The sequence below is a fragment of the Chaetodon trifascialis genome, chromosome 14 (genome assembly GCF_039877785.1).
Source record: "Chaetodon trifascialis isolate fChaTrf1 chromosome 14, fChaTrf1.hap1, whole genome shotgun sequence".
In the NCBI taxonomy this organism is placed as follows: Eukaryota; Metazoa; Chordata; class Actinopteri; order Chaetodontiformes; family Chaetodontidae; genus Chaetodon; species Chaetodon trifascialis.
The window spans coordinates 6,295,549-6,321,436 of NC_092069.1; the positions used below are offsets into that span (position 1 = coordinate 6,295,549).

The 25,888-nt window shown below is 40.5% G+C and overlaps 2 protein-coding genes across 2 annotated transcripts in view; one reads left to right on the plus strand and one right to left on the minus strand.

The window, feature by feature from the left end:
* gabra2a (gamma-aminobutyric acid type A receptor subunit alpha2a) overlaps positions 1–15,019 on the plus strand; it is a 36,345-nt gene extending 21,326 nt beyond the window's left edge. Inside the window, exons 5-10 of the mRNA XM_070979732.1 lie at positions 969–1,189; positions 4,589–4,671; positions 6,569–6,712; positions 9,373–9,525; positions 13,869–14,071; positions 14,381–15,019. Coding sequence (XP_070835833.1) covers positions 969–1,189; positions 4,589–4,671; positions 6,569–6,712; positions 9,373–9,525; positions 13,869–14,071; positions 14,381–14,683 — 1,107 coding nt within the window. The 3' untranslated portion in view covers positions 14,684–15,019. The remainder of the gene's footprint in view (positions 1–968; positions 1,190–4,588; positions 4,672–6,568; positions 6,713–9,372; positions 9,526–13,868; positions 14,072–14,380) is intronic.
* daam1a (dishevelled associated activator of morphogenesis 1a) overlaps positions 1–25,888 on the minus strand; it is a 157,558-nt gene that overhangs the window by 127,639 nt on the left and 4,031 nt on the right. The window lies entirely within an intron of this gene.

Sequence of the window (25,888 nt, forward strand, 5' to 3'; positions counted from 1 at the left end):
TGATGTTGATGTAAACCACTTTGCCTCAGGGAACAGCTGGATCTGAGACTGACAGACAGGTCTGAACTTGGCCAGGTGCCACTTAGCCAGGCCACAATCACGCAACAAACTGAATCTGCAGGACACAATAGGACAGTAGGACAACAGGATGTGCCTAATTTGGAAACACAATGTACCACATAGTCAAGTCATAGTCAAGGTGTTACTCAAAGTTGAGTGAGATGATCCTGCTCAAATTCAAGTTATATATAACACTTCAATCTCAAAAGTCACTGCAGTCACAATGTTTATTACACCCAATTATAAGCTCTGTGAATGTCAGCAAAAGTAAGGAGCTGACAGTGGACTTCAGGAAGAAGCAGGAGAACTACTGTCCCATCTGGATCAACATGGCCCCAGTGGAGAAGGTGGACAACTTCAGGTACTTTGGTGTCTGAATCACAAAGGACTTATCAGATAACAGTGGGACTTCAAGCTGCCTCTCAGGGTGCTAAAGACTTTATACACCTGCAAAATAGAAAGGAAGCATTGCCACATGGTTTGGAAACAGCACCAAGAGGGACTCCTTTTATGCGGTCACTGCATAAAGTGAATATGCTTGTTGGATTTTCAGTTTCGCAAAGTTACCCTTCAAGCCTCCAATTCTTGGGCCAGAAAGGTGTAGATGATTAGGTGTTCAGATACTGTTTGATGTGAGGACAGGTACTTAGTTTGAAGCATAGGGGTTAGTGTCTTGCATTTAGATGTACCGGGGCCAGAGTCATGACACCTCACATGATGGTAAACTGGCTGGTAAATGGCTTACTGATGCCCTGACAGTGAAGAAAACATAATCTTTGATCATGAACATGAATTCATCAGTTACACCTCTGCTTCACCTGCTGACAGGTCAACATATCCACACATGGGTCTTAGAGGGGCACACCTCTTTTTAACATTGCTCTCCCTGCTTTGTCTCTCTCTCTCAGGAGTACACTGTAGACGTTTTCTTCCGTCAGAGTTGGAAGGATGAGCGATTGAAGTTCCACGGACCAATGAACATTCTGCCTCTTAACAATCTGATGGCCAGTAAGATCTGGACCCCTGACACCTTCTTCCATAATGGCAAGAAATCTGTGGCCCATAACATGACAATGCCCAATAAGCTGCTCAGGATCATGGAGGATGGAACCTTGCTCTACACTATGAGGTAGCTAGTTTTCAATTTTTTTCAAGTTATGACATCTGTTCTATCATCCAGTTTTTACAGCTGGATAGTCAATGTGCCAGTGCCAGTGTCGCTTCTGAAGTGTGGTGGTTCCATACTTTGGACATTATTACCCCATATTCACATCATCACAGGCAAGACACTGACTATCATTTTTATGCAGATGACCCAAAGTTTTACTTCTCCTTTGATCAGCTTGTCCTAACCAGAAAAATGCCTGTATAGGTCATCTGTGCGCATAGGTTATTACGACTCATATTTTTCGTTTGTTATGCTGCAACCCTAGTGGCCATAGTAATTATGACAGGAGTAAATGAAGAAGTCAGGTAACGTAGAATAAAAAACAAGAACCTCCCACATGGGGTGGATGAATGGGTCAGAAAATACAGACAATGATCTTTTCCTAAACCCAACCAAGTAGTTTTGGTGCCTAAACCATAGCAAACTGGAACCATCTCACGTGTTGAGCTTTGCCACAGCCTTGCTTATGAACAGCTGAGCCTGACAAGCCCCTTTCATACCAAGTCATAATACTTATCACCCATTACCAACGAATCTGTGTGTGTAAAATAACAATAGAACGTGGCTGTATGAGGACAGTGTGATGACAGTCAGAGCTACAGACTCTGCAGTGGATGCAACACACCGTGCCACAATTCCAGCCACCTGCGAGTCATTCATTCTCGTTTCAGCTCTGTTTTTTAATGCCACATACTATCTCTCTTGTCATTTCAGATCCCGTCACTCCCTCCTGCCCTGCAGTAACTCCTTTCCCACCTTGCCCCTCAATCTACCCTCCCCATCCATCTGTTACCTGCTCCCACTCTCCATCATCAGCCCTGTAGTTTATTCAGTAGCAGCCCATTTCCTCGCATTCTCTGCCAGATTGTCTCTTGTGCTTATACTTGAGCATTCTAGTGATTGTTCTGCCTGTATAGCCCCCTACCGGACCGGAGTTTTGCTGTGCCTGCCGAGTTAATTCTTGCTGTTTTTGGCCACGAGTAAACATGAACTTTAACCTTACTTGCTTACCTCTGAGTGGTGTATCTGGGTTTAAACCTGGTTATCTCCTGAGCTTTTATAGTTAGGATACATACATTGAATAACCTGCTATTTCAAAGAGCAGAAGAAACCATAACCAAAGCAGTCAACACAGAGATGTGCAGAAAATATAAAGTGACAGCAGCTACTGCACAGTTTTTACACTCTGTGTAGTACAACACACAGAACGCTACATTACATGGTTATGCAGTGGTTGTTGACGTTCTCATCTATACGGTGAGGTAGCACAACCAGTCACTTTGTTGTTGTGCTCGCCTGTCTGAAGGGTTTTGTATGAGCTCTGTGCACTGCAAAGTCGTTCTCAATCTATTCTTGTTCATTGTCAATGCATAACATAACCAGTCCACTAAACCTCTCTGTCCCACTGCGCTTCTCAATGTTTTCAAAAAGTTTTTAGCTGAATGAGCTTTGACAGTCATCAGGGATTATCAAAAACAGCAGAAAGGTCTCACACAGCAGCAGCACACAGCACCACCTTCTTCTCTGCTGCAATGCTACAATATTTAAGATAAACAATAGTTATTTAGGGATGCTTTGAGTTCAATGCTAACGTCAGCATGCGATCACGTTCACAATGACAATGCTCACATGCCATTAGTTTTGCAGGTATTTGGTTATAACCCAAAGTATTGGACATAGTAATGTTATGCTAGACGAAAAATCAGAGGACCATCAGAGTCATTATCTTAAATAGTTGTACCAAATATCATGGCAATCCATCCAATAGTTGTTGAGATATCTCAGTCTGGACCTGTGCCAGTGTGGCTCTACGGACAGCAGCAAGGTCAGGTCTAAAAGACACAGTCACAGTCACAAACAAAGCCCATAATCTTACATCCAGTTAATGAATTATCATGATATAACCAATAAATTGTTGAGGAACTAGAATTCTGTTCTGGTTTATTTACTGTTGTGGACAGTCACCTACCTAATAGCGGGGAGGCCACAATAACAACACAATAACTAAAATTTACAGTTGACAAAGAGGCTTGGATGATAAAGTAGACTTAAAAATAAAGAAGAAGAGCCCGTTCCAGAGCCCTGAACTATGAAGTAGGAGTTGGTGTGAGTGAGGTAATATTTAATCCTGGGTTTTCAGGGTTATGATGGTGGCTCACTTACCAAGGTACATCGCCAGGGTAACTTATGTTGCACACCTAACCTGGTGTCACACACACGATAAGAATATACCTAAGAAACATATTTATTTAATGGAACACACAAATGTAATTGTGCATATTGCCATAATTAAGGACCAAAGATATTATAGGCCAGTATTAACTTCTGCAATGTGACCACTTAGATCATGGTTGTTAGGTTTCGTGAAGCCAGGTAAGTATCCTGGTTATATTGAACTACAGTAGCTTCATATAAGAGGCCCCACGGCCTTCAAATAGAATCCTCCTTTATACCCAAAATCAATCATGTACAGCAAACTTCTAACATCTCACTTCATAACAACAATTTATGGAGACCGTTGTCAATCTCTCATTTTGTGATCATGACTTAATAATCTCATTATTTGCAGACAGTTCAATTCAATTTCAGTTTTATTTGTATAGCGCCAAATCACAACAGAAGTTGTCTCAGGACACTTTCCATATAGAGCTGGTACAGACCAAGCTCTTTTATCTACAAAGAAACCAACAATTCCCCCATGAGCAAGCACTTGGCGACAGTGGCGAGGAAAAACTTCCTTTTAACAGGCAGAAACCTCGAGCAGAATCAGACTCTGGGTGGGCGGCCATCTGCCTCGACCGGTTGGATGAGAGAGGAAGAGCAAGAGAGGGAGAGTGAGAAAGGAAAGTTTTAAGCCTACTCTTAAATGTAGAGACAGTGTCTGCCTCCCGGACAAAGACTGGAAGATGGTTCCACAGGAGAGGAGCTTGATAGCTAAATGCTCTGACTCCTGTTCTGCTTTTTGAGACTTTAGGAACCATAAGTAGACCTGCATTCTGGGAACGCAGTGTTCGAGTAGGGCAATAAGGTACTATGAGCTCTTTAAGATAAGAAGGTGCCTGGCCATTTATGGCTTTGTAAGTAAGGAAGAGAATTTTAAACTCTATTCTAAACTTTACAGGGAGCCAATGCAAAGTGGCGAGTATTGGACAGTTGGTTTTCAAAACAATAACATGATGTGTATACTCTGTCATTCGTGCTCTGTTCCCTGCTTGAAAACCTTGTGCTCTCAAGAAACACATTGTATTCCTCCAAACAATGTTTGATATCGTAGATTCATTTATTTTGCTCTCTTTAAAGATTTGTTTAAATTTAATTGTGTGTGTGCGTGTGCGCACCTGTATGTATCTTTATTGCTAGGCTAACAGTTCAAGCTGAGTGCCCCATGCACCTGGAAGACTTCCCCATGGACTCTCACTCATGTCCTCTCAAGTTTGGCAGCTGTAAGTGTGAACACATTTACATCATCCACACTGCACATGCCTGCACTCTATTTTCATCCCCAACATAAACCTTTTCCTAATTTCAACCTTAAAGGATGTGTTTACTATTTTCAACACAAACTGCAGTAAAATGTTGCTTGTTGGTGTTTTTTTGTCACCTCCCAAATGGTCAGTAGTACAAAAATCTAAAATTTGCAAGGTAGGCTCTAGAGGAGGGAATATATAAAAATGTCATCTGCCTGCCAAAATGTTTGGCAAAATACACTAAACTCTTGCTTTGCAACCACCCACTGCACACTTGGCCTGCTAGCTAAATGATATTCACGTTTAATTATACATTTTTGAAAAAACAACCAAGAAATCTTATTGTAATGTTAAAATGACTCCAAATGTGGTATACATAACTACATTTGTCACAAACATTTTATCCTGTCCTCCAGGCAGGCAGTTGCTTTGGTTGCCTTAGCACCACCAGAAGCTTATAGTGCAGATAACACAAATTTGTAGTTACCCAAACGTAAACGCATGGATGAACAATCCACTGAAGCATCCTTTCATAGAGAGTATTGCTAATATGTAGAGCATTTCACTACTTGTTAATTTACAGAGTGAGCTGTTTTCATAGGCTGAACAATATATTTTACAGTTCAGACAGCTTTGGCTCAGGAGGAAGAGCAAGTCATCCACCAATGAGAATGTCGGTGGTTCAATCAAGCTTTGTTCTGCCCAACAGTAGCAGTGCTCCTGTGGGAGATAAACTAGTCTATTGGACAAAGAGAATCACAGTATCACTCCACAAGAAAGACATTGAACAAGACACAAACATCTCTCCAAGTTGAAAATCCAGGAAAGAAATGTCTTATCCATCATAAACCACACCCATTAAGGACATGCTGTGGATTCAGAGTGATTCCACTTGATGAGAGCCTGGCCTTCCTCTGTAAAAATGGGATGTGCTACAGATGTTGCGCATCAATCTTCCATTTAGCCGAGGACAGTAAAGTTGGTGTGGAATGCAGTGAGTGTGAGAGTGGTCATCATATTGCATCTTTAGATTTTAGACAAGAGACTGCATCAAACATGGAGCTAGAAAGCTACATCCTGACTCTCATGCTGCTTACTGGGGGAGGACACTACCAGTATGTGGAATGTGACTCAAATTGGGAGAATTTAATTCAATTAAATTATTTTAAAATTTAATATATGAATGAATAGGCCTGGATCTCTGCTTGGTTTCAAGGTGAATTTCCTAATTCTACAATTGTACAAACCACAACCTCATAGAGTTCCTCAGTTTTGTAAAACTAAAAACACTACTGCAGGAGTCATTGGAATTAGTAAAGTGGAGGAATAAAAAAAGGTAAAAAATATCATCTTCAAAAACAGAGGGTCAACACTGTAGACAGGCATGTCTTTAAACAGCCAAAATGCTTTCTGTCGTATTGGGTTGACCTTATATTGCACAACTTTCTGCTTCTGTGACAGATGCAGCTAAGAGGAATACATTTTAAAAGAATAATTCATAAATTAACAAAGAGCAATAACATTTGTCCAAAGTGAATGTTGTCAGTGCATCGGTGAAGTTGTGTTGTGCCTGAAAATAAATAAAGGAAGCAACATTTTATGGTCTGTGTTGAAAAAGAGTGAACGTATTATTTAATATTAAAAGCTCTTTCTGTCTGAACCAAAACACCACAGTATAGTCTTCATGAAGTGATAAGACTCTGTCTGTGTCGGACTAATTATACCTCTATTGATGTCAGGGTATGCAGGCGAGGTGTACATGCAATCTGTAATTTGAGCCAAGAGCTTTAATAAGGTGCCTTGATGTGAGATTGTGTTGAGTTTGAAGGAAGGATTTGTCAGGATCAGTGTCTCCTTGCTCTCCCTGCATCAGATGCCTACACGAAGACAGAAGTTACTTACATCTGGACTCGTAATGCCTCCCAGTCAGTGGATGTGGCAGCTGATGGGTCCAGACTTAACCAGTACGACCTGGTGGGCCAGACTGTTGGGAAGGAGACCATTAAATCCAGCACTGGTGAGCATCATGCACCCATTTCAAATGTGACGAACAAAAGGGAGGCAAAAAAGACAAATATATATTTTTTTACTGGGTTATTATTATAAAAGACTAAATAAACATCAGCTGGCTTCCATGTTAGCATGTTTGCTGAACTGAAGTTGTTGGAAAGAAATCATGCCATTTGCTAACAATATATAAAAAGTCAATGGTTAAAAAAATATATAAATAAAAACAGAATGCAGTGATTTGAAAATCTATTTGACCATTACGCTATCACTGCATTTGTTGTAAACAATGACTAGCATGCGGAGGAGGAAGTCTTATGTGGGTATCTTTGGCTACACTGGGAGCTCCAAAACATTGGCCTTGCCCCCAGAGGCTAAACCATCATCAAATGAGCCAATACGTTCTGAGATTGAAAGCAAGAACACCTGATTCACAGTTACATGCAAATTGATTTGTAATAACCAGTGATGGGGAAGTTACTTCAAAAATAAAATCACTTATCAACACTTCTTTGCTAATTACTCAACAACAGAAGTAAATACTTACACAATGTAAAGTGTTACATTCTTTTTGTGTTACTCAGCCTAGCTCCATCACAGTTGCCTTCCAACAACTGCAAAGACTGCACACCCACTCACTTCTGTATTTCTAGCAGGTATAATGGTTTTTTACTGCTCATCAATCGCTAATCAGTTACGACAGTGTAAAATTATATTTCCACACAACATGTACAGCTGTTGTATAGCACAAACCAAGCTGCATCAGAGTTCTCACAAAGACAGCTGAGCCTAAAGTAAGACACTGAGCAATCAATGCACATAACATCTGCATAATGAAACCCTTTGTGCCTGCTGTATGTTTAGATTGTTCTCTCAGGAACAGTTAGAATGGCCAATAAAACGGGATTGAGTGTTCTCCACACTGAACTATAAATAGCACTTCTTTAATTAGCTTATTTCATGATGAATGCATTATACATGAATGTAACACTGTGCATACCTGGCATTTAGAGTTGCATGAAAAAAGTTTGGGCACCCCAGGGAAAAATGTCTGCCTCTGTGAATATTTAAGTGAGTAGAAACTGGACTGATCTCCAAAAGGCATTAAGTTAAAGAAACTATTGTCTTCAACATTTTAAGGAATATTAGTGTTTTAGCTCTGTACAATTTTAGACATGACAAAAGAGAGGAGCACCATGCAAAGGTTTGGGCACACCAAGAGGATTGAGCTCTCAGATAACTTTTATGAAGATCTCTGACCTTAATTAGCTCGATAGTGCTATGACTTGATGAAAATCATCATTAGGAAAGGCCAAGTGATGCAAATTTAGGAGCTTTATAAATACTCTGACTCCTCAAATCTTGTCCCAACAATCAGCAGCCATGGGCTCCTCTGAGCAGCTGCCTCACACTCTGAAAATTGAAATAATTGATGGCCACAAATCAGAAGGCTGAAAAAAGCTTGCAAAATGTTCTCAGGTAGTTGTTTGGTCAGTTTGTAATGTAATTAAGAAAGGGTAGTTAACAGGGACAGTGGAGAGCAAGCTGAGGTCTGGAAGACCAAGAAAACTTTAAGAGAGAACTGCTCATGGGATTACTAGAAAGACAAAACAAACCCTGTTTGACTGAAAAACACCTTCGTGAAGATTTTGCAGATTCTGAAGGGGGTGGCACGGTGTTCTACTGGGCAGTGACACCTGTACTAATATGACCTTCATCAGAAGAAACTTTCCTGCATCCTCACCACAAATTTCAATGTGAGACGTTTGCAAAGGAACATCTGGACAAGCCTGGTGCATTTTTGAAACAAGCCCTTTGGACTGATGAAGTTAAAATAGAACTTTTAGCCACAATGAGTCATGGTATGTCTGGAAAAAAAGGGTGCAGAATTTCATGTAAAGAGCACCTCTCCAACTGTCAAGCATGGCGCTGGATCAATCATACTTTGGACTGATGTTGCTGCCTGTGGCACAGAGAACATTTCACTGGTTGAAGGAAGAATGGATTCAATGAAATACCAGTAAATCCTGTAATCAACCTTCACGCTGTCTGTAAAAAAGCTGAAGATGAAAAGAAAAGAAGTTTCTACAAGAGGATAATGATCCTAAACACACCTCAAAATCCACAATGGACTACCTCAAGAGGCACAAGCTGAAGGTTTTGCAGTGACCTTCACAGTCCCCAGACCGAAAGATCATCACAAATCTGTGGATTGACCTGAAAAGAGCAGCGCATGCAAGACACCCACAGAACTCACAGAACTAAAAGACTTTTAAAAGGAAAAATGGGCAAAAATCCCTCAAACAAGAACTGCAAGCTGGCAACAAAAAGCCTCTACAAGCTGTGATACCTGTCAAAGGGGGTCTTAGTAAGTGCTGACCATGCTGTGTGCCCAAACTTTTGCTTTGGGCCCTTTGCTTTTGTGTTATTTTAAAACTGTAAAAGATGGAAATAAAGTAATCTTGCTTGAAATATTGGAAATTTGGAAATCTGGTCACAGTTTCCTCACTTAGTTATTCACAGTGAAAGAAATTCTGACCGGGTGTCGCCAGACGTTTCCATGCCACTGTCTGCACCTTTTAATCAATCTATTAATACTCTCTACATCGCGGACTCTGTGTGACCAGCCTCACGCAGCTTGCACGTTTACATTTTCCCTCGTATCCTCAGGTGAGTACACAGTCATGACAGCTCACTTCCATCTGAAGAGGAAGATCGGCTACTTTGTGATCCAGACATATCTGCCCTGCATCATGACAGTCATCCTTTCCCAGGTCTCCTTCTGGCTCAACCGAGAGTCAGTGCCAGCCAGAACTGTCTTTGGTGAGTTTGTTATTTTAACATTTCAAACTCTAGTCACATACTGTATGCTCACAGAAAGAAAATACATCTATCCTAGACACTACATTTTCTTTCTCCATCCATATACAGTTGCGTGCATGTGCATCTGCTGACGAAAGGAATGCCCTCTCTCGCTGAAATGACCTGTAACTGACCAAAGTCTTTTTAAAGCCTGAAAACAGAACCAAGAAGAGGCACAGAAATCTAGATTTTATTTATGTCCATTATTGTGATGAAACAGAAATGCACATGAAGCCCAGGCACGATTCCCAAACGGTAATTCTTTGAATCCTCATGTGAACCTGCGGGGCTTACTCTGCCCAGGTTTGCAGTCCTACCTGTAAACTGAATGTTCATGCTGACGGGTGAACATTTTATCAGGCCACTGCAGGCAGGCCACCAGATGAGGGTCATGCTGCAATGAGGCCTTGCCCTGCTTATCTACCAAAGGACAGTGGACCCACACCCACACTCTGATTTCCCATTTGGTAAAATGTCAGGGACCTGTCTGGGGCTAACGTAATGTTCTCTTTCCATTTATCCACTGAAGTGTTATGCATAAATATACCCAGCCATTAGCTATTGTGACAAACAGGACAGAAAGGAAAGGTTGTATTGAAAGTCCTTTTCTGACTTTGAAAGGAGTTCACAGAGACATCTGCTGTACACTTATTCATTGCTGTCCAGGGTTTTAACGGTGCAATGATGTAAGCATTATTGCAAGATTAAAATACATTTCAGCCTGTTGTTTTCTAGATAGTCCTATGCTCGCCAAGGTACTTCTAAAATTACTCGCCTGGCCCTGGGAATGGAATAAAAAGATGTCTCTACCTCACAGTGTGATTCCTGAAGTGCCACTCAGCAAGGAAATTAATCTGCAACTGCTTCTTACAACATCAAAGAAATTCATGGCTGAAGCAATCTCACTGTAACAAGTTTAAATTTTGTATTGCAGCTTATTCCAGTGGTCAGGGTATGAGCCATGGCAGCCTGGGCTTTCAGTGCTGTTTGTTAAAGGAAGCACGGCAACACCAACATCAACAGAACACAATTCATTACATCATTCCCGCAGTAAATAGCGGTCTAATTAAACTGCTCATGTTTGTTTTTTGTTGAGGCTGGGGGGTAGTTAGATTCCATTCTGTGGTCATTTTGATGCTTTTCTATCACTGTTGACATTGTACGTTGATTTTAAAGAGTGTTGTCAGGTGACATGCAGACTAAATAGAAAAGTCCATTTGAAGTCTGAGGCCCGCTGCTTCATTACTCTGATCTTTACAAACTCTCCCCATCCCAAAAGTGCAGTCCCAGTGCTGACTCTGCTCTAGACAAGATAATAGCCTTGTTTCTAATCCTCCTACTTGCTGTTATTTTAAGTGCACCAAGAAACTTAGGAATAGTTTTATCATGAGGCTTGAACTATGGCATTGTGTCTATTAAATACGAGATGAGGATATTTTGTGTGCAGACTTATGTATCAAATTTGGGACTACAGCGAAGCTCATTTAGTGTGCAAGATAGAAAGTTTTTCACACTGCAGGGTGTATTAATATGCTTGACATGCAGTATGCAGCATCATTCTAATGGGATTTTAACTTTTCTTTTGTATAAATTGATTTTTTTTTTTTTTTTTTTTTGGCCTGATGATGAAACTACAGAAATAATGTGCATTCTCTCTCTCATGACCATAAATATCCAAGATTGCATGGAACTCAACTTTGCAAGACATGCAAACATGGAGGTTGTTGTGCAAAGGGACATTTTGAATGGATGGTGGTGCTCGACACAAGGTCCAACTACAATAGTAGGAGTCATCTTCTGGGTACACTGCAAAAGTCCCCAACTAATCAAGTCTTTTCCATCTATATTTGAGTCTTAACAACCCTATTTAATAATACTTTATTTCATGGATCTGCAATTAACACTAACAATCATTGGGAAAACGTGGACAGTGTTTAGCTGGTACCCAGTTCATTGGAATCAGTTAATTGATTGAGAGAGAGAACTTCCACACTAAGTGCACAAAGTACTCTGAAACAAGGGCTGAATTTTGCTGAGTTCCTGCCCTGGGCACCCAAAGACCAGACTAAATGTGTCAAATGATGCATAAGACATCAAGAATATTTATATTTCATAGAATAGTGTAGCCATAAATTATTTTGGTTTAAATACATCCCTCAGTGTTAGGATTATGTAGCCTACCTGTAGCTTCAATGAACAGCTGGAACGAGTTTCTTCCAGCAGCTGACTGAGTAAAATCTAATGTTGTGCAATTTGGAAAAATACAGCCAGTGCTGTATTAGGGGTGATATTTTTGTACATAGCTGTTGGGATGCTTTCAGCAAGTGTAGAAGTTGCCTTAGAACCTTATCAAATAAATTCAATTAGAATTTAAATTAATCATATTTAGTCTTTTTTTTCACCAATATATTTGGTTGTTTGGTAGTTTGATACACATTCCTAATTCCATTCCTAATTTTGGATGGCATCATAATGTCAGGTAGGCCATGCCTTTGTTTCTCTGTTTTTAGATTTTTTATTTTATTTTATTTATTTATTTATTTTTTTTTTCTAGAACCTCCATGATGGAGTCACATCTGGTGCCTGGCCTCAGTTAACTCCATGTGAAATATCTTAATGATAGTGAGATCAAAGCCAAGGGGATGACAGCAATTTAGATTTGCTCCAAATGCAGACAAACACTACAGAAAACACACAATGCAGGATTCTTCAGGATGAAAGGTGAAATGCGAAGAGGTGTGTGTGTGCATGGTTTTCACCTCTGTGTGTATGTACATATGAGGAATCCAACATCAAAGGTAAGGCACATCATCCACTTACAGTGGGTGGTGCTGTGTTCACCGTGTGATAGAGAGCTTCTAAATATGACCTACAGCACAAATAGGATGTACATGCCTGTGTGTGTGTGTGTGTGTGTGTGTGTGTGTGTGTGTGTGTGTGTGTGTGTGTGTGTGCCCATGTATTACTTATGTTGTGGGGACAAAAATCTGTTTGCACAGTCACATATGGGGACAAAATACAAGTCCCCACAATTTAAATCATTACATTTTAGGATAGGGTTAGGTTTAGGGTTAGGAATAGGCATATAGTGGTTATGGTTAAGGATAGGGTTAGGGTTAGGGTAAGTTTCCAGGAAATTAATATAAGTCTATTTTGCTAAATTGTTTATTTTTCATTATTATTATCATTATTTGCTGAGGAACTTATTGTCAGACGTGAGAACCTTGACCTGAGAGAACTGTGAGAAGGTGGTCTACAAACACTGAATCATCAAAGTTTGGATGCACACCCATCTTTTGGTGGGGACAGATATTTCTTCGGTCCACTCCGGTTGTCTTGGCATAGAAGGATGGCATGGAGTTATGCATGGGGGGCACACTGACCTGGGATGATTGTCTTTACAACTGCTGCAGGTGTGTAAAAAAGGCAGTGTACAAACAGAACATGCACACACATTTGCATTTGCAGATTGGCATGTTGAAAAGATGCATCTGATAGCCCAGCTGATCATGACAGGTGTTTTTGACCTGGGATTGTTCCCCATGATTTCCAGTGCTCTGTCAGTGACTAGAGTCACAGTTCTGCCTCTCTGCCTGGGTAGAAGTATGACACTGAAGTGCCACTGGCCTTTTAGTGTCTGTAATGTAGCTTGCTGTTCTGGGCCTCATACCCAGGGTGTCTTTTCTGGTGAGCTTGCACAGTTCAGAGATGGAGATGTGTTTTGATAAACCTGGAGCAAATCTGTCATTAGACCCTGTCTCTTGGTATGCTCCCGCATCTTTCAACCCCCACACTCCATGTTTGTAACAAAGACTTTCTGAGATCAAACTGGGATTTGAACAAGTCTCCTCCAGTACCACAGAAGACATTATACAACTGTTTTCACAGACTGAGTGAAACTCCTTATGACAGGTCTACAGACTTTTACTGTATGCTCAGTTTCGATTAAGTTTTGTTCTGTTTTTATGTGAAATTTCCATCCCATGCTTGAAGCAAAACATAGTGAACATGTGTTGTTGGACAACAATGTGTATTTCCAAACATCTGCGTCTTGGAATTGATCACCCTGTGTCCTTATCTTCTCTTCCAGTATGCCTGCTGTTCTGGAGTCAGGCTGTAAAAAACACTTGGCATATGGGTCACGTCATGATGACAGATTTAGTATCAGTATTTGAAATTTTTATTAAAAGTAACTGATACTTTAAGGCCTTTCTCGACTGTTTGCCTTTTACTGAGTATATACTCACACCCTGAATAAGTTTTTTTAATATATGCTTGCTTTTGCTCCCCCCCCCCTTTTCCAGGTGTAACTACAGTCCTCACAATGACAACCCTGAGTATTAGTGCCCGTAATTCACTGCCCAAGGTCGCTTATGCTACTGCTATGGACTGGTTCATCGCTGTCTGCTACGCCTTCGTCTTCTCTGCACTCATTGAATTTGCTACTGTCAACTACTTCACCAAGCGAGGCTGGGCCTGGGACGGAAAGAGTGTTGTCAATGACAAGGTAACATACCTACAGGGACCATTCCTTTAAACAGTCAGTAATAAAGGGGATGACTGTGTGTTGGGTCGTTCTGTGAACTAACAAGAGAACCTTCCTCATCAGAGAAGTCGGTGTACAAGCAGTACAAAATAGTACTATAGGTAAACTTAATTCAGCAGGACTGCAAATGTAGCCCATTGGTAATGTACACTGAGTGACCATAACAAGCAAACCAGGCCATTTAGTCAAATGCTGTGGATTCCAACTGAGTATGGCAATGTAGTAATATTTAGTTAAAAGGTCACTAACCCTGAGCTATATTCCCTGCAGAAAAAGGAAGCGTCCATCATGAAGAAGAACAATGCCTATGCTGTAGCTGTGGCTAACTACGCCCCCAACATCACAAAAGACTCCACACTGCCCACCATCTCCAAGTGTGCTCTGAGCGATCCCAACAAGAGCACAGCAGAGACAAAGCCTGAGCAGAACAAGAAAACCTTCAACAGCGTCAGTAAGATCGACCGCATCTCCCGCATCATGTTCCCTGTGCTGTTTGGAAGCTTTAACCTGGTCTATTGGGCCACCTACCTGAACAGAGAACCAGTCATTAAAGACCTGGATCCTGCCAAATGAACTGCAAGGAGTCCCATTCCCATTCAGGACTTCTACATCTGTTGGTATTTTCATTTATTCATTCATTCATTCATTCATTTTGAATTTTTTTTTTTGTATTTTTTGTCATTGAGAAGCTGTTTACATGGGTGGGGAACTCCCTTCTCTCTTTCCTTACTGAATACAGTTTTGTTATGATGTATGTAAACATCATATCAGGGTTGAAAAAAACTTGAGAGCTTATACTTCAGGGATAAGCCAGGCATCCTTACCAAGTTATAGTCAAACAGGATACTTTCAGTTTCATCAATGTTGCTCACAAATCTATGGAAAGACATTCCATTCACTCTGCATTTGAAAATAAAGAAAAACAAAGAAGACATTTCCTCCTAATTATGGCTTCCATATGTTATATTTGTGGTAATATTAGAAAACAATATGGCAAAACAAGAAAATAATCAACATTTAAAGCTGCACTAATCATTAATTTCAAATTACTAATGGATCAAATCAAATGACTCTGTAATGTAATGTGAAAGGTGAAAGCTGCAGAGATTCCCTCCGCTGGGCTTTATAGCCAAGCCATTGTTTCACAGGCCACAACTTTCCTGTTTTGGTTCAGTCTCGGCACTCTCATCAACCTCATCTCTAGCTGCAGCAGGCAGCTGCTTTTAGTAAAAAAGCTCTGATAAACCAGGACAGACAGTTAGACACTAGTGGGTGAACATAGTAGAAAATTTAGCAGTTAAACAGCCAGATATTTTACTCAGGCGTTGGAGACCCAAACAGAGCTAAAAGAAGAGTGAATATTGGACTTAGATGCATAATTACATTCATGTATGCTACATGTGTAAATAGGCAATTGTTTGCCAATGCATTTACCATTACTTTAAAAGCTGGCAATATATCGATGTTGTATTTTCAGCTTAACCTCAAGTGGGCAAACTGAGTTTGCAGGAAGTAGCCTGGTTCTCATAGTTTTAAGGTCTGTATCTTGTAATTTTGAGAGAAGCTAAACATTATATGCTGTACAGAAGGATCCAAATGTATTTGCTGTTGCACTGTTTTCACTGTTTAATATGCCAGTGCCTTCCTTAAACATCCTAACCAGTATTTTCCTGCCAGCAGCCAAATTACACTACTGGGTTACGATATAACCCACTTACTAGCTTGTTAAAGAGCTTTCAAAGATATCACATGGCCTCCATTAACAGATGAAGCTTCCTCAGTTGTCATGGAACTGTAATGTAATGAACTGTCAAGCCCTGCGTGACTAACATAAGGAGAAGAGGCCAGTCATGATCAAATAAAGTGGTGTTTCGGTATCATTAAGAGTAAATAACTAAAACATGTATTCAAAGTTGGACTTCATCGTCACACTCTTCCACTCCATTCCTCTTTGCTGTCAATAAGAAATGTACCCTCCTTCCTGTTGTGTTATATATGCTTTAATGCTGTAGAAATCAGCAGCCAGTGCTGTCATACTGTATTTTCTGGAGAGAACACCAACAGCTGGCATGAGGTAAATGGAAAACAATGTAATTTCCATCAACACAGTCCATGAAACAGTCCATAATCGACGGCAATAACAGCAGCTTTTGGAAGTCGTAATTACAAGAAAATGTCTCTGACTTTTATTTTACCATGCCAAACACTCATGACTCCTTGCTTCTTTGCTAATATTTTCTTGCGCTAAAATGAGTTTTATTCCCATGACAGTTTCAGCATTAATAAACGTCCATATTCAGGCAGTAGGGAGTAGGGAAGCAGTCAGTCAGCACTCAGTAGTTGAAAACCTAGTTGAAAATAAAGCTCTTTTGGGTGTTGTCATCAGAACACTTAACATCAGCTAAACCCCCTCCACTGTTATCTCGCCGCTCCTCAGTCCATTCACAGTGAACAGGTATCTCTGAGGCAAAGACTGAGCATGCAGAAGTAGTCTGGTTCTGTGGGGCTAGCAGGTCGTCACATTCACATCTATTCCACATCTGAATATTTGATGGGAACTTATTCCACACTACAGCTTCACCACCATCACACGCAGGGCTACATGGTGCTTTGCTGCTCACTATGTAGCTTTTATACAGCTTTTTAGCCTTTTTCCACTCTGCTTCCCCACATAGACTGTGTCGCACTGCAGAAGATGATTCTGACTGGATACAAACGTGTGAGAATATGTGTCTGTGTGTGTGAAGTATACAGTAGATGTCTTCATGTGTTTTGTTAAAATGTCTTTGTTTATTTAAATTAATTTTTGTTTTATTGTAATATTTTTACAATTCTGATTCTAAAACAGTTGGGACGTTGTCTAAAATATAAATAAAACAGAATGCTAATCCTTTTTTGAGATATACCCAAATGAATACAGTACAAAGATATTATATTTAATGTTTGACCTCATCAGCTTCATTGAATTTTGTAAATATCTGCTCATTCTGAATTTGATGACAGCAACATGTGTCAAACAAGTCCCAGCAGCTAAAGACTGGGAAAGATGTGGAACACTCCAAAAACACCTGTTTGGATCATTCCACAGGTAAACAGGTTGATTGGTAACAGGTGATAGTATCACGATTGGGTATGAAAGGAGCATCCTGGAAAGGCTCAGTCATTCATAAGCAAGGACGGAGGGAGGTTCACCACTTTGTGAACACATGATTGGATAAAGGATAATACTACATGGGCACAGGAACACTTTGGAAAACTGTTGTCTGTAAACACAGTTTGTAATTTGTGTACAAATGATTGCATTCTGTTTTTATTTCTAATTTATTTATTCATTCATTTTACAGAGTCCCAACTTTTTGGAATCAAAGTTGTAGATGCAATGTAGCAGGAACAAAGGACCTATACATATTTAATTGTTTCAACTTACGTCCTCCTTAGAAGACGACACCGTGTCAACAATATTGCTTTCATTGAATTTTATGTTGTCTTTATGTGAAATTAAAGGTTTTTGAAATTGTTTTCTTTTCTGCCAAGAATATTTGTTATATACGTTTCCTATATAAATATATGTATAAACTGTAAACCCTGTGCTTTGTTTAACACACTTTTCCACTTACATATCTTTTAGATGAGAATTGTTCTAGAGATGAATATATTTCCTTCTTGCACACTTGATCCTGTTTGTGTTTCTTTAAATGTTGGAGTTGGAGAAGCTTTTCCTCATTCATATGACCACTAATACAAACTTGTGATATTCACAATGACAAAACTCAGTGTCTTCCTGTTTTTAGCTAAACTATATCTGTACTTTCAATGAAAATGTAAATAACGTCCTTCCATAGATTTAATTCCTGGTTTTAAGAAGAAATCTCAATGTTTCTGTAACGATACTTGACACTTTTGTTCATAGATCCTTCATTGAGAAAGAAAAAAACTGTTGTGAACATTATTTGTTATACTCTTTCTACATTTTCTCTTTCAGCTCTGATCTGACAATTCCAGACCACAGGCCAGTTAGCAGGAAATTAATAGGCATAAGGTTCACCTCTGACCCTGTCTGTGAACACAGAGCAAAACCGCTCACAGCATCCATTATAAAATGCTCAAAGGTCAATGTCCATTATTAGGACATGTGGTAAGATCAGAGATGTGGTCGAAAGCTCTGAAAAGGGTTTAGAAGTGGCCCTTCATTTCTGCTTATTTTGTCAAATCACAACTGTTAATTTTCCGACCCAGTATTCCATCTTCTCATATTTTCTCCCACATTTGTCCTGCTGGGACCACTGTCAGATGATTCTCAGAATTTTGAGACCTCCAAATTCTGCAAAATTCCCCTTCATTCCTCTCAGAAAATTCAGTATTAATGCAAGTGGACGTCCATGTCTTTTAATATTCAACCTGAATGTTGAGGTGAGGGAATTCCCTCAGCATGGAACTGAAGAAACCAAAACCAAAAGATCAAACCAAAAGATACTGGTATTTGCCAATACTGCCGTAGTATTTAAAGTGCTTCAATGCATCACACTATATCAACTAATTTCACTGCAATGTATAAGACAAAAGCCCCAATCATCCCAGTGGGATTCCCTGGTATAGCTGAACTGTCACATGAGTGTTCAAGTCACACAGCGGCAGAACAAACCATTCAAAACCATAAGATCTCTGCTGGTACACCCTGAGGACAGGGCCGACCCTAACAGGAAGACTGGAGTGGTGTTTGACACCGTCGTCACATCAAATGTGATAGCTGTGGGGGACTCTACATCAGTGAAACAGCAAAGGACCCTGGACAAGAGGCTGTGTCTAAAATCATTGCCTATTTACTAGATCTTCTGCTGTATTTGCTGTCTTTGTAAGTAGCCTGAGAGGTGAAACCCAGGGTAAGAAATACCACAAAGCGCTTCAAGCTCATAGTTTATTGCTGTGTGCACAAGGTCAGGATTGAGAGTAGCAGGGCCCAGTTCTTTGTTCCCAGATAACTGAGTTGAGCTTGATTTGATTGTTGATGATTTGACACAAATCTGGATTTATTTATTTTTTTTACTTATCTTCACCTGTTTTTGGAACAGCAAGCCCAAACCTGCTTATTCAGCACAGCTTATCCACAGTTTGCTGGTTCAAGACCAAGTGTTTTTAGGGTGAAATATACAGCAGGTCATACATAACCTTTATTTAGATGGATGATGACTCTAGAGAAGGTATAAACCCTTTTGATCTGTTTTACTATTTACTTAATTTTCGCAATAGTTCTTATCTATATACTGTAGGATAGAACACACAAGATAAAACAGCAAGATGAAAATATCCTTGAAAAGGAACTAACCATAAACCTTAGATACTCAATTCAAACTTTGTGGCTGTTAACAGAGTAACAGAAACAGAAAACAAAGTTCATTTGTCATTTGAACAGTAATAATTTACTGACAAAGTACAAACTTTAGTTGCCTGGACTGAAACAGAGTTGGTCATGCAATTAAATCCCCTTAATCTTCAGCACAAAATCAGTATGCATGCATGCATCCATGTGCTCATAAGTAGCAACTATGTAATTGAACTGTGGAAACTGAAAATATTGTTGAGCACAATGTAGAACAAAACAACACCAGTAACAAAAATGATACACCTTCCTCATGTTCAAGATAAGAGAACACTGGTATTCAAGATAACAACCAATATCCACAAATCAACCCCCAACCTGCATTCAAAGAATCCACTTAGCTGGATGAGAGCTGATAACAGCATGTTGGTCTGGATTAGTGAAGCCGCATTTGAGGAACAGGGCCCATGAGTAGTTTATCTTTATCATCTGAGTTCTGACGGCTGGAAATTTTGACCTGATAGCAAAAGAATTGATACTCTTGGGATCATCAATATGCAAGCAAATTTCATGGGGGTATGGGTTGTTGTCATGCTAAAATGATGAACAGACAAACATCATTATCTTTACATTTTGCAGCTACTGGGGCTTAAATCTTAAAACTTGCACAGGGTACCCGATACAAAGGTGTCCAGATATCCCTAACACACACACACACACACACACACACACACACGCACGCACGCACGCACACACACACACACACACACACACACACACACACACACACACACACACACACACACACGCACACACGCACACACGCACACACGTGCACACACACCCAGTCAGCAGGCTTTGAGGAATCCAAATCCCAACAGTGCTTAGATCCACAGCAGTGCTGAGAGTGGAGTCCTGCTGAATGGTGAGTGTTGCTGAAGAGGCTATAATCAGGTCCAGCACAGCATCCACAGCACATCAGCACATTTACCTTCCTTTCTGCACTTGTTCACCTGCCTTTGATCTGCAATAGCATCAAGTTATCCCTACTGCTGGCTAGCCTTTCAAAGGGTGTCATTAGATTAGATTAGATTCATCTTTATTACCATTGCAAAGGGTACAAACAGTAAGACAACAAAATGCAGTTTAACATCTAACAAGAAGTGCAAAAAGCAGTAGCACTAGCAGTAGTAGTGCAGAGAAATGTACATACGTATAGAGATGTACAGTATAATGTAAATAACACTGAGGGGTACATACGAATACGAATACATACGAACACCTTCTTGGTGTTGAGGATCAGGTTGTTATTGGCACACTATGCTATCCGGTGTTGGATATCCTCGTTGTTGTCACTGATGAGGCCACCCACCTTTGTTTTGTTTAAAAATTTCATATTGGTATTGGAACCATGTGTAGGTGTACAATCATAGGTGAAAAAGGAGTAAAGGATAGGGCTCAGCACACAGCCCTGTGTGATGCCGGTGTTCATGGTGAGGGTTGAGGACGTGTAACATAACACTCAATGATCACTGAGTTTGGAGAAGATGATTGTGTTGAATGCTGACCAGAAGTTGGTCACAGACAAACAGTATTCTAATATAGGTTTTAGTATTGTTGAGGTGTGAGAGGGATGTGGTGCTATAGCGATGGCATCCTCTGTACTCCTATTCCGGCAGTAGACAAATTGCAGGGTGTCAATTGAGGGTGGCAGGCAGGGATGAGATGAGCTAGGACAAGCCTCTCTAAACACTTCATGATGGTGGGGGTGAGTGCAACAGGGCCCAAGTTCTTTTGGCTCACTGCAGTGGAGTCTTTAGGCACTGGCACAATTGAGATTGTTTCAAAGCATGTCAGTTTTTGGACCAGTTACAGGTTGAAGATGTCGGTCAGGATCTCAGTCAGCTGTCTGGCACACAGGCCTTGAGCACTTGCATGGGGATGCCATCAGGGCCAGCAACCCTACATGCATTAGTCATCAGTGCAGCACGCATGTCTGTGGGAGTGTGAGAGACTGGTGGTCTGCAGGGAACACAGCCTTGATGTCCGCCTCCTGGTTGTTCCTGACAAAGTGTAAATGCCGTTCTTCGAGGATGGAAGCGGTGCTGGTTGGTCAGGTACCACATGTGTCAAAGGCCAGAGTTGTTGTTCAAGTGCACCTCAGTTTTTAGCTTGTAGCTGGGCTTTGCCCTCTTGATAATGGTAACCAGGTTAACCCTAGAACTGTAAGCCTGAGTATTGCCTGATTGGAAAGTGGTGTTGCATGCCTTCAGCAGTAGGCAGACCTCTCTGTTCATCCACAGCTTCAGATTATAGTATCAGTCAACTGAGTATACGGTGGCCTGAGTGGCCAACACACTCCAGTCTGTATTTTCAAACTGATGCTGTGGTACAGAGTTTGCTCCCTCTGTGTCATCTGTCCATTCATACAAGAAACTCAAAACTCACAAGCTTTGTACAGTATGTTTTTCCCCACAAAAAATGCACTCACAAATGCACAAAACACAACATTACTTCTGTCAGAGTGACTCATTTACACACACACAGAGTGAGTCTTCTGTCCTCCAGGGGAGTCTTGATTTCTGAGGTTGTGTAGCTTTCTAAGGGCCCAACCAAAGCTAGAGGCCAGACTGTCCACCCTCAGCCCTGTGCTCATCACAGATTCCCCCTCACTCTGCATCCTGGACAAACTCATATATTCAGTGGAGATTACAATTCTGACAGGCCAATGTGGGATTAAGAATGCCAAACCAAATGATTTTAACACCATTAGAAACACCTCAATGGAGAAATAAAGCTTAAAAGGTTTAAAAGCATTTTTCTGACTGAATTTTCTTTACCTGACGGTTGTTGAACCATAAGTGGGCTGCCACCAGGAATTTTATTTAACCCGCAATGAATATATATGGTGGTTGTGATTTGTCCATAGGCCATTACCAAAAACTGAGCGTGAAGGGTCATTCTTGACAGACAGTGGCAAAAGGTTGAGGTAAATGGTTAACATTTAGTGTTTGCCAGTGTACTGCCTTCAGTTCATGTAAAAGCAGTGTAGAGCTTCTGTGTTACCTTAGCCAGCTCTTAGAGAGTAAATTCAATATTTTGGGAAACATGCTTAATTGTTTACTTTCTGATATCAGTCCCATGTCTGTATTGTAGGTATGGAGCTGAAGTCAAAACCCAGTTTATGGCTGGACCCTGTATAGTCAATATGCTATATCCATGGCCATATATAGATAGTCACATACTGTCTATAAAGAGAGTTCCTGGATGTTAAATGGTCTGCAGTTTTCTATAGAGGTCCTATTAATAATCTTCTTATCACATGACATGGTTAAGGTACATCTGTGTTACAAAATGTTGAAAATGCAGTTGCACTTTCCATTCATCTCTTAAGATGTTTGATTTGAAAGAGAGTCCTAATTCTAACCGTTCTAATTATCTATCGACCCCATGCTCTTTCACTTGTTTCTATTTTTGGAATCTCTCTCATTTTCCTGTGACTCACACTGTATTGAATATTTTGTGATTGTTATTTGTGGTGCTTTAATTGTGCCCTCTCCCTCATGCATCAAATACTGGAGCCTATCCCAGCTGTCAACGGGCGAGAGGTGGGGTACACCCTGAGCTGGTCATCAGCCAATCGCAGGGCAACATACAAAGACAGACAACCATTCACGCTCACACTCACAGCTAAGGACAATTTAGAGTCACCAGTTAACCTATTGAGCATGTTTTTGGTCTGTGGGGAAGCCGGAGTGCCCGGAGAGAACCCACGCATGCACGGGAAGAACATGCAAACTTCACACAGAAGTGTGAAGGGGATCGAACCGGCGACCTTCTTGCTGTGAGGCACGCACACTACCTGCTGCTCCACCGTGCCACCTCCGCTGTAAACCCATCTGTGACAATTTTAGAGCAAGATGATATGGTGCAAAAAGGAAGAAGGTTGTCAAGAAGTTGGGGTGGTAAGGGTAAGTGTTAGGACGGGTCAAACAAACGACTTTCAGCCAGAAGACTGGGCTTCATGTCCTGTGAGAATCCAAAAGTGAACTTTCTTTTCCAAAACCTAAGTAGTTTTGGTGCCTAAACTTAGCCAAACTGTGACCATTTTACAACATTAGCCAAGGCTTTGCAGCAGGCAGGCTTAATGTGTTCCAGGGATAAGAACATGTCGGACAGATGGGGCAGTTGTTCTGGTCATCTCACACTGCTGTGGATGGGTTTACATTGGAATTGAAAGGCCGGTGCGCCTCTTACAAAAGCTAAAGGCTATCTTGAGCATTCTTTGAGACACAAGCAACGATATTCAAAAGGAATAAGCAAGGGTTGCTTATGAGACTGAGGTGGGGCCCTTGTAGCATGTAAATGTCTTCATTCCTGCTTGAACATGAGCAAGGAATGAATCCACTCTAGCAATGGCCTCAGAGGGTTATGCCAAAACTCATAGAATCTGGAGTTAAAGTGAAATAAGTGAAGTAAAATGCTGTAATGCATGTCTTCATCTTATGTAAAGCACTTTGAATTTCCTCTGTTTGATAAGTACAAACAAACTTTTCTTACCTTAAAGTTAATTTTTAGTGCTCATAGCTTTGCCTTGACATTGCTGCCAAATTCTCTTTTGGCCATAGTCAGCCTTCTCCTTTAATATGCTTCCAAATATGCAAACAACGTGTTTTGATTCAATAAGGCAAAATTAGTTCAGTTAAATAGTTCAGTGTCAGTGTCTGTCTGCCGAACTGTTTCCTCCCAATATTGTCCCGTAACTTTCTTCCAGCCTGAGGAGTCATTGTTGATGGAGAAAACGTACATGAATTCTGACAGACTGAGGTCACACAAATCAGAAACTGATCATTGCAGGCAGTGGCTAATTAGAATTAAAAATGTCAGATTTAATGTGTTCTTTCATATCACATCACTGGATTACACACCCATTAATTACATGGCTTTTGTTTTCAAACTCAACAAAGTAATTAGCACTAATAGCTTGCTCTTATCACATACTATACCTTTGACACACAATCAGCTTCTCTGTGTAAAGTAAAATGCCACCTAGCAGCCCTCTGTATGCCCAGCAGCTCTGCACTACTCAGATCTAATATATAATTACAGCTACAGCACTGGCCCGGGGGATGGCAAGGCTGTTCACAATGGTTTTATCATGTGTGAATAATTTACCTCTCTCCCTCCACTCTCACCACTGGGCTGTCTGCAGCTTCAGTCAGCAACAAGGGAATCAGCACTGCGCCCATAAACAAATACAAACACACTGTTATCTCACAAAGTAATCTGATGGGAACGAAAGGGAATAATATGAAATATTTTATGTGAGGAAGGCAGATTTTATCTTTTTAAAGGACCATACCAGAGTTTTACCTCACATCATACATACATTTTTGCTCAATGTTTTCAAATGATTGCTATATAGCCAAACCTCCATGTCCACATATACATGAAAACATATAAATGAAAGTCAGACAAAGACTGCATGGTGTCTTGAAACTTTTTTAAAAATGAAACTATACATTTTTGTGGATTTTGTGGATTTACACCTTTAGTAAGCACCACAGGGTTTGGAGCTGAGAGCCTGAGACAGAATGGGAAAATATTCAGAAAAGGACTAACACATGGCTACTTTTGTTTTTTTTCAAGGGATTTATTTCTGACTAAAGTTTAAAGTGACTAAATTACTGTGGCTGGAGCATCTGAAGGGAACTGCTACTATTCTTTGCACATACAGAATACCTTACCAAAATTGTACATCCCTGTCTGTGTGTGAGCCAAACACTTGAGCTAATGTTTATTGAATGAAAATGTAATTGTGTGTGGTCTATCAACAGAAGTGCTGATGCTACAGAGTAGAAACTTTGATGAAAAGATAAAAGCAAGTGGGATTTCTTGAAATTGGTTTCTCTCATATCGTCTTCTTCATGCTATTTTGGCATGAACAATTAGTTGATACAGTTGCTTAGCAACAGCACTAATATTTTCCCCTACAGGAAATTTAGGTCTCAATAGTTAATTTCATTTATTTGAATGTGTTTCTTGATGGTGATTAACAAGAGGTGATATTAAGCTTTAAAGAAATTAAATATGCTTTAGTGTTTACTTGATTGACATGTATCTCCACCTGCTGTGGTGGTTGTTGCTTGCTTGTCCCACATCAGTTTCTTCTAGTCATCAACTCTCCTCACTCCAAAATCAGATTTTTATGCATTCAGGAACTGACAATGATGATAAGGAGCAGCAAATCCAAAGTCCAGGTTTAAAACAACCCCTCAGACAAAATGGTGATGTCACAGACAACCAGAACTCCCTCTGGACTGGAGAGAGCTTCAGCACGTGGTGTACCCACAATCACTTGAAATGCAAAATCAGCAAGACCAAAGAGTTTGTGAACAGCCAGAGGAACAGGAGGCAGAGTCCTGCATCACGTCAGGTAGCCACCAGGTAACTGCAAAAAT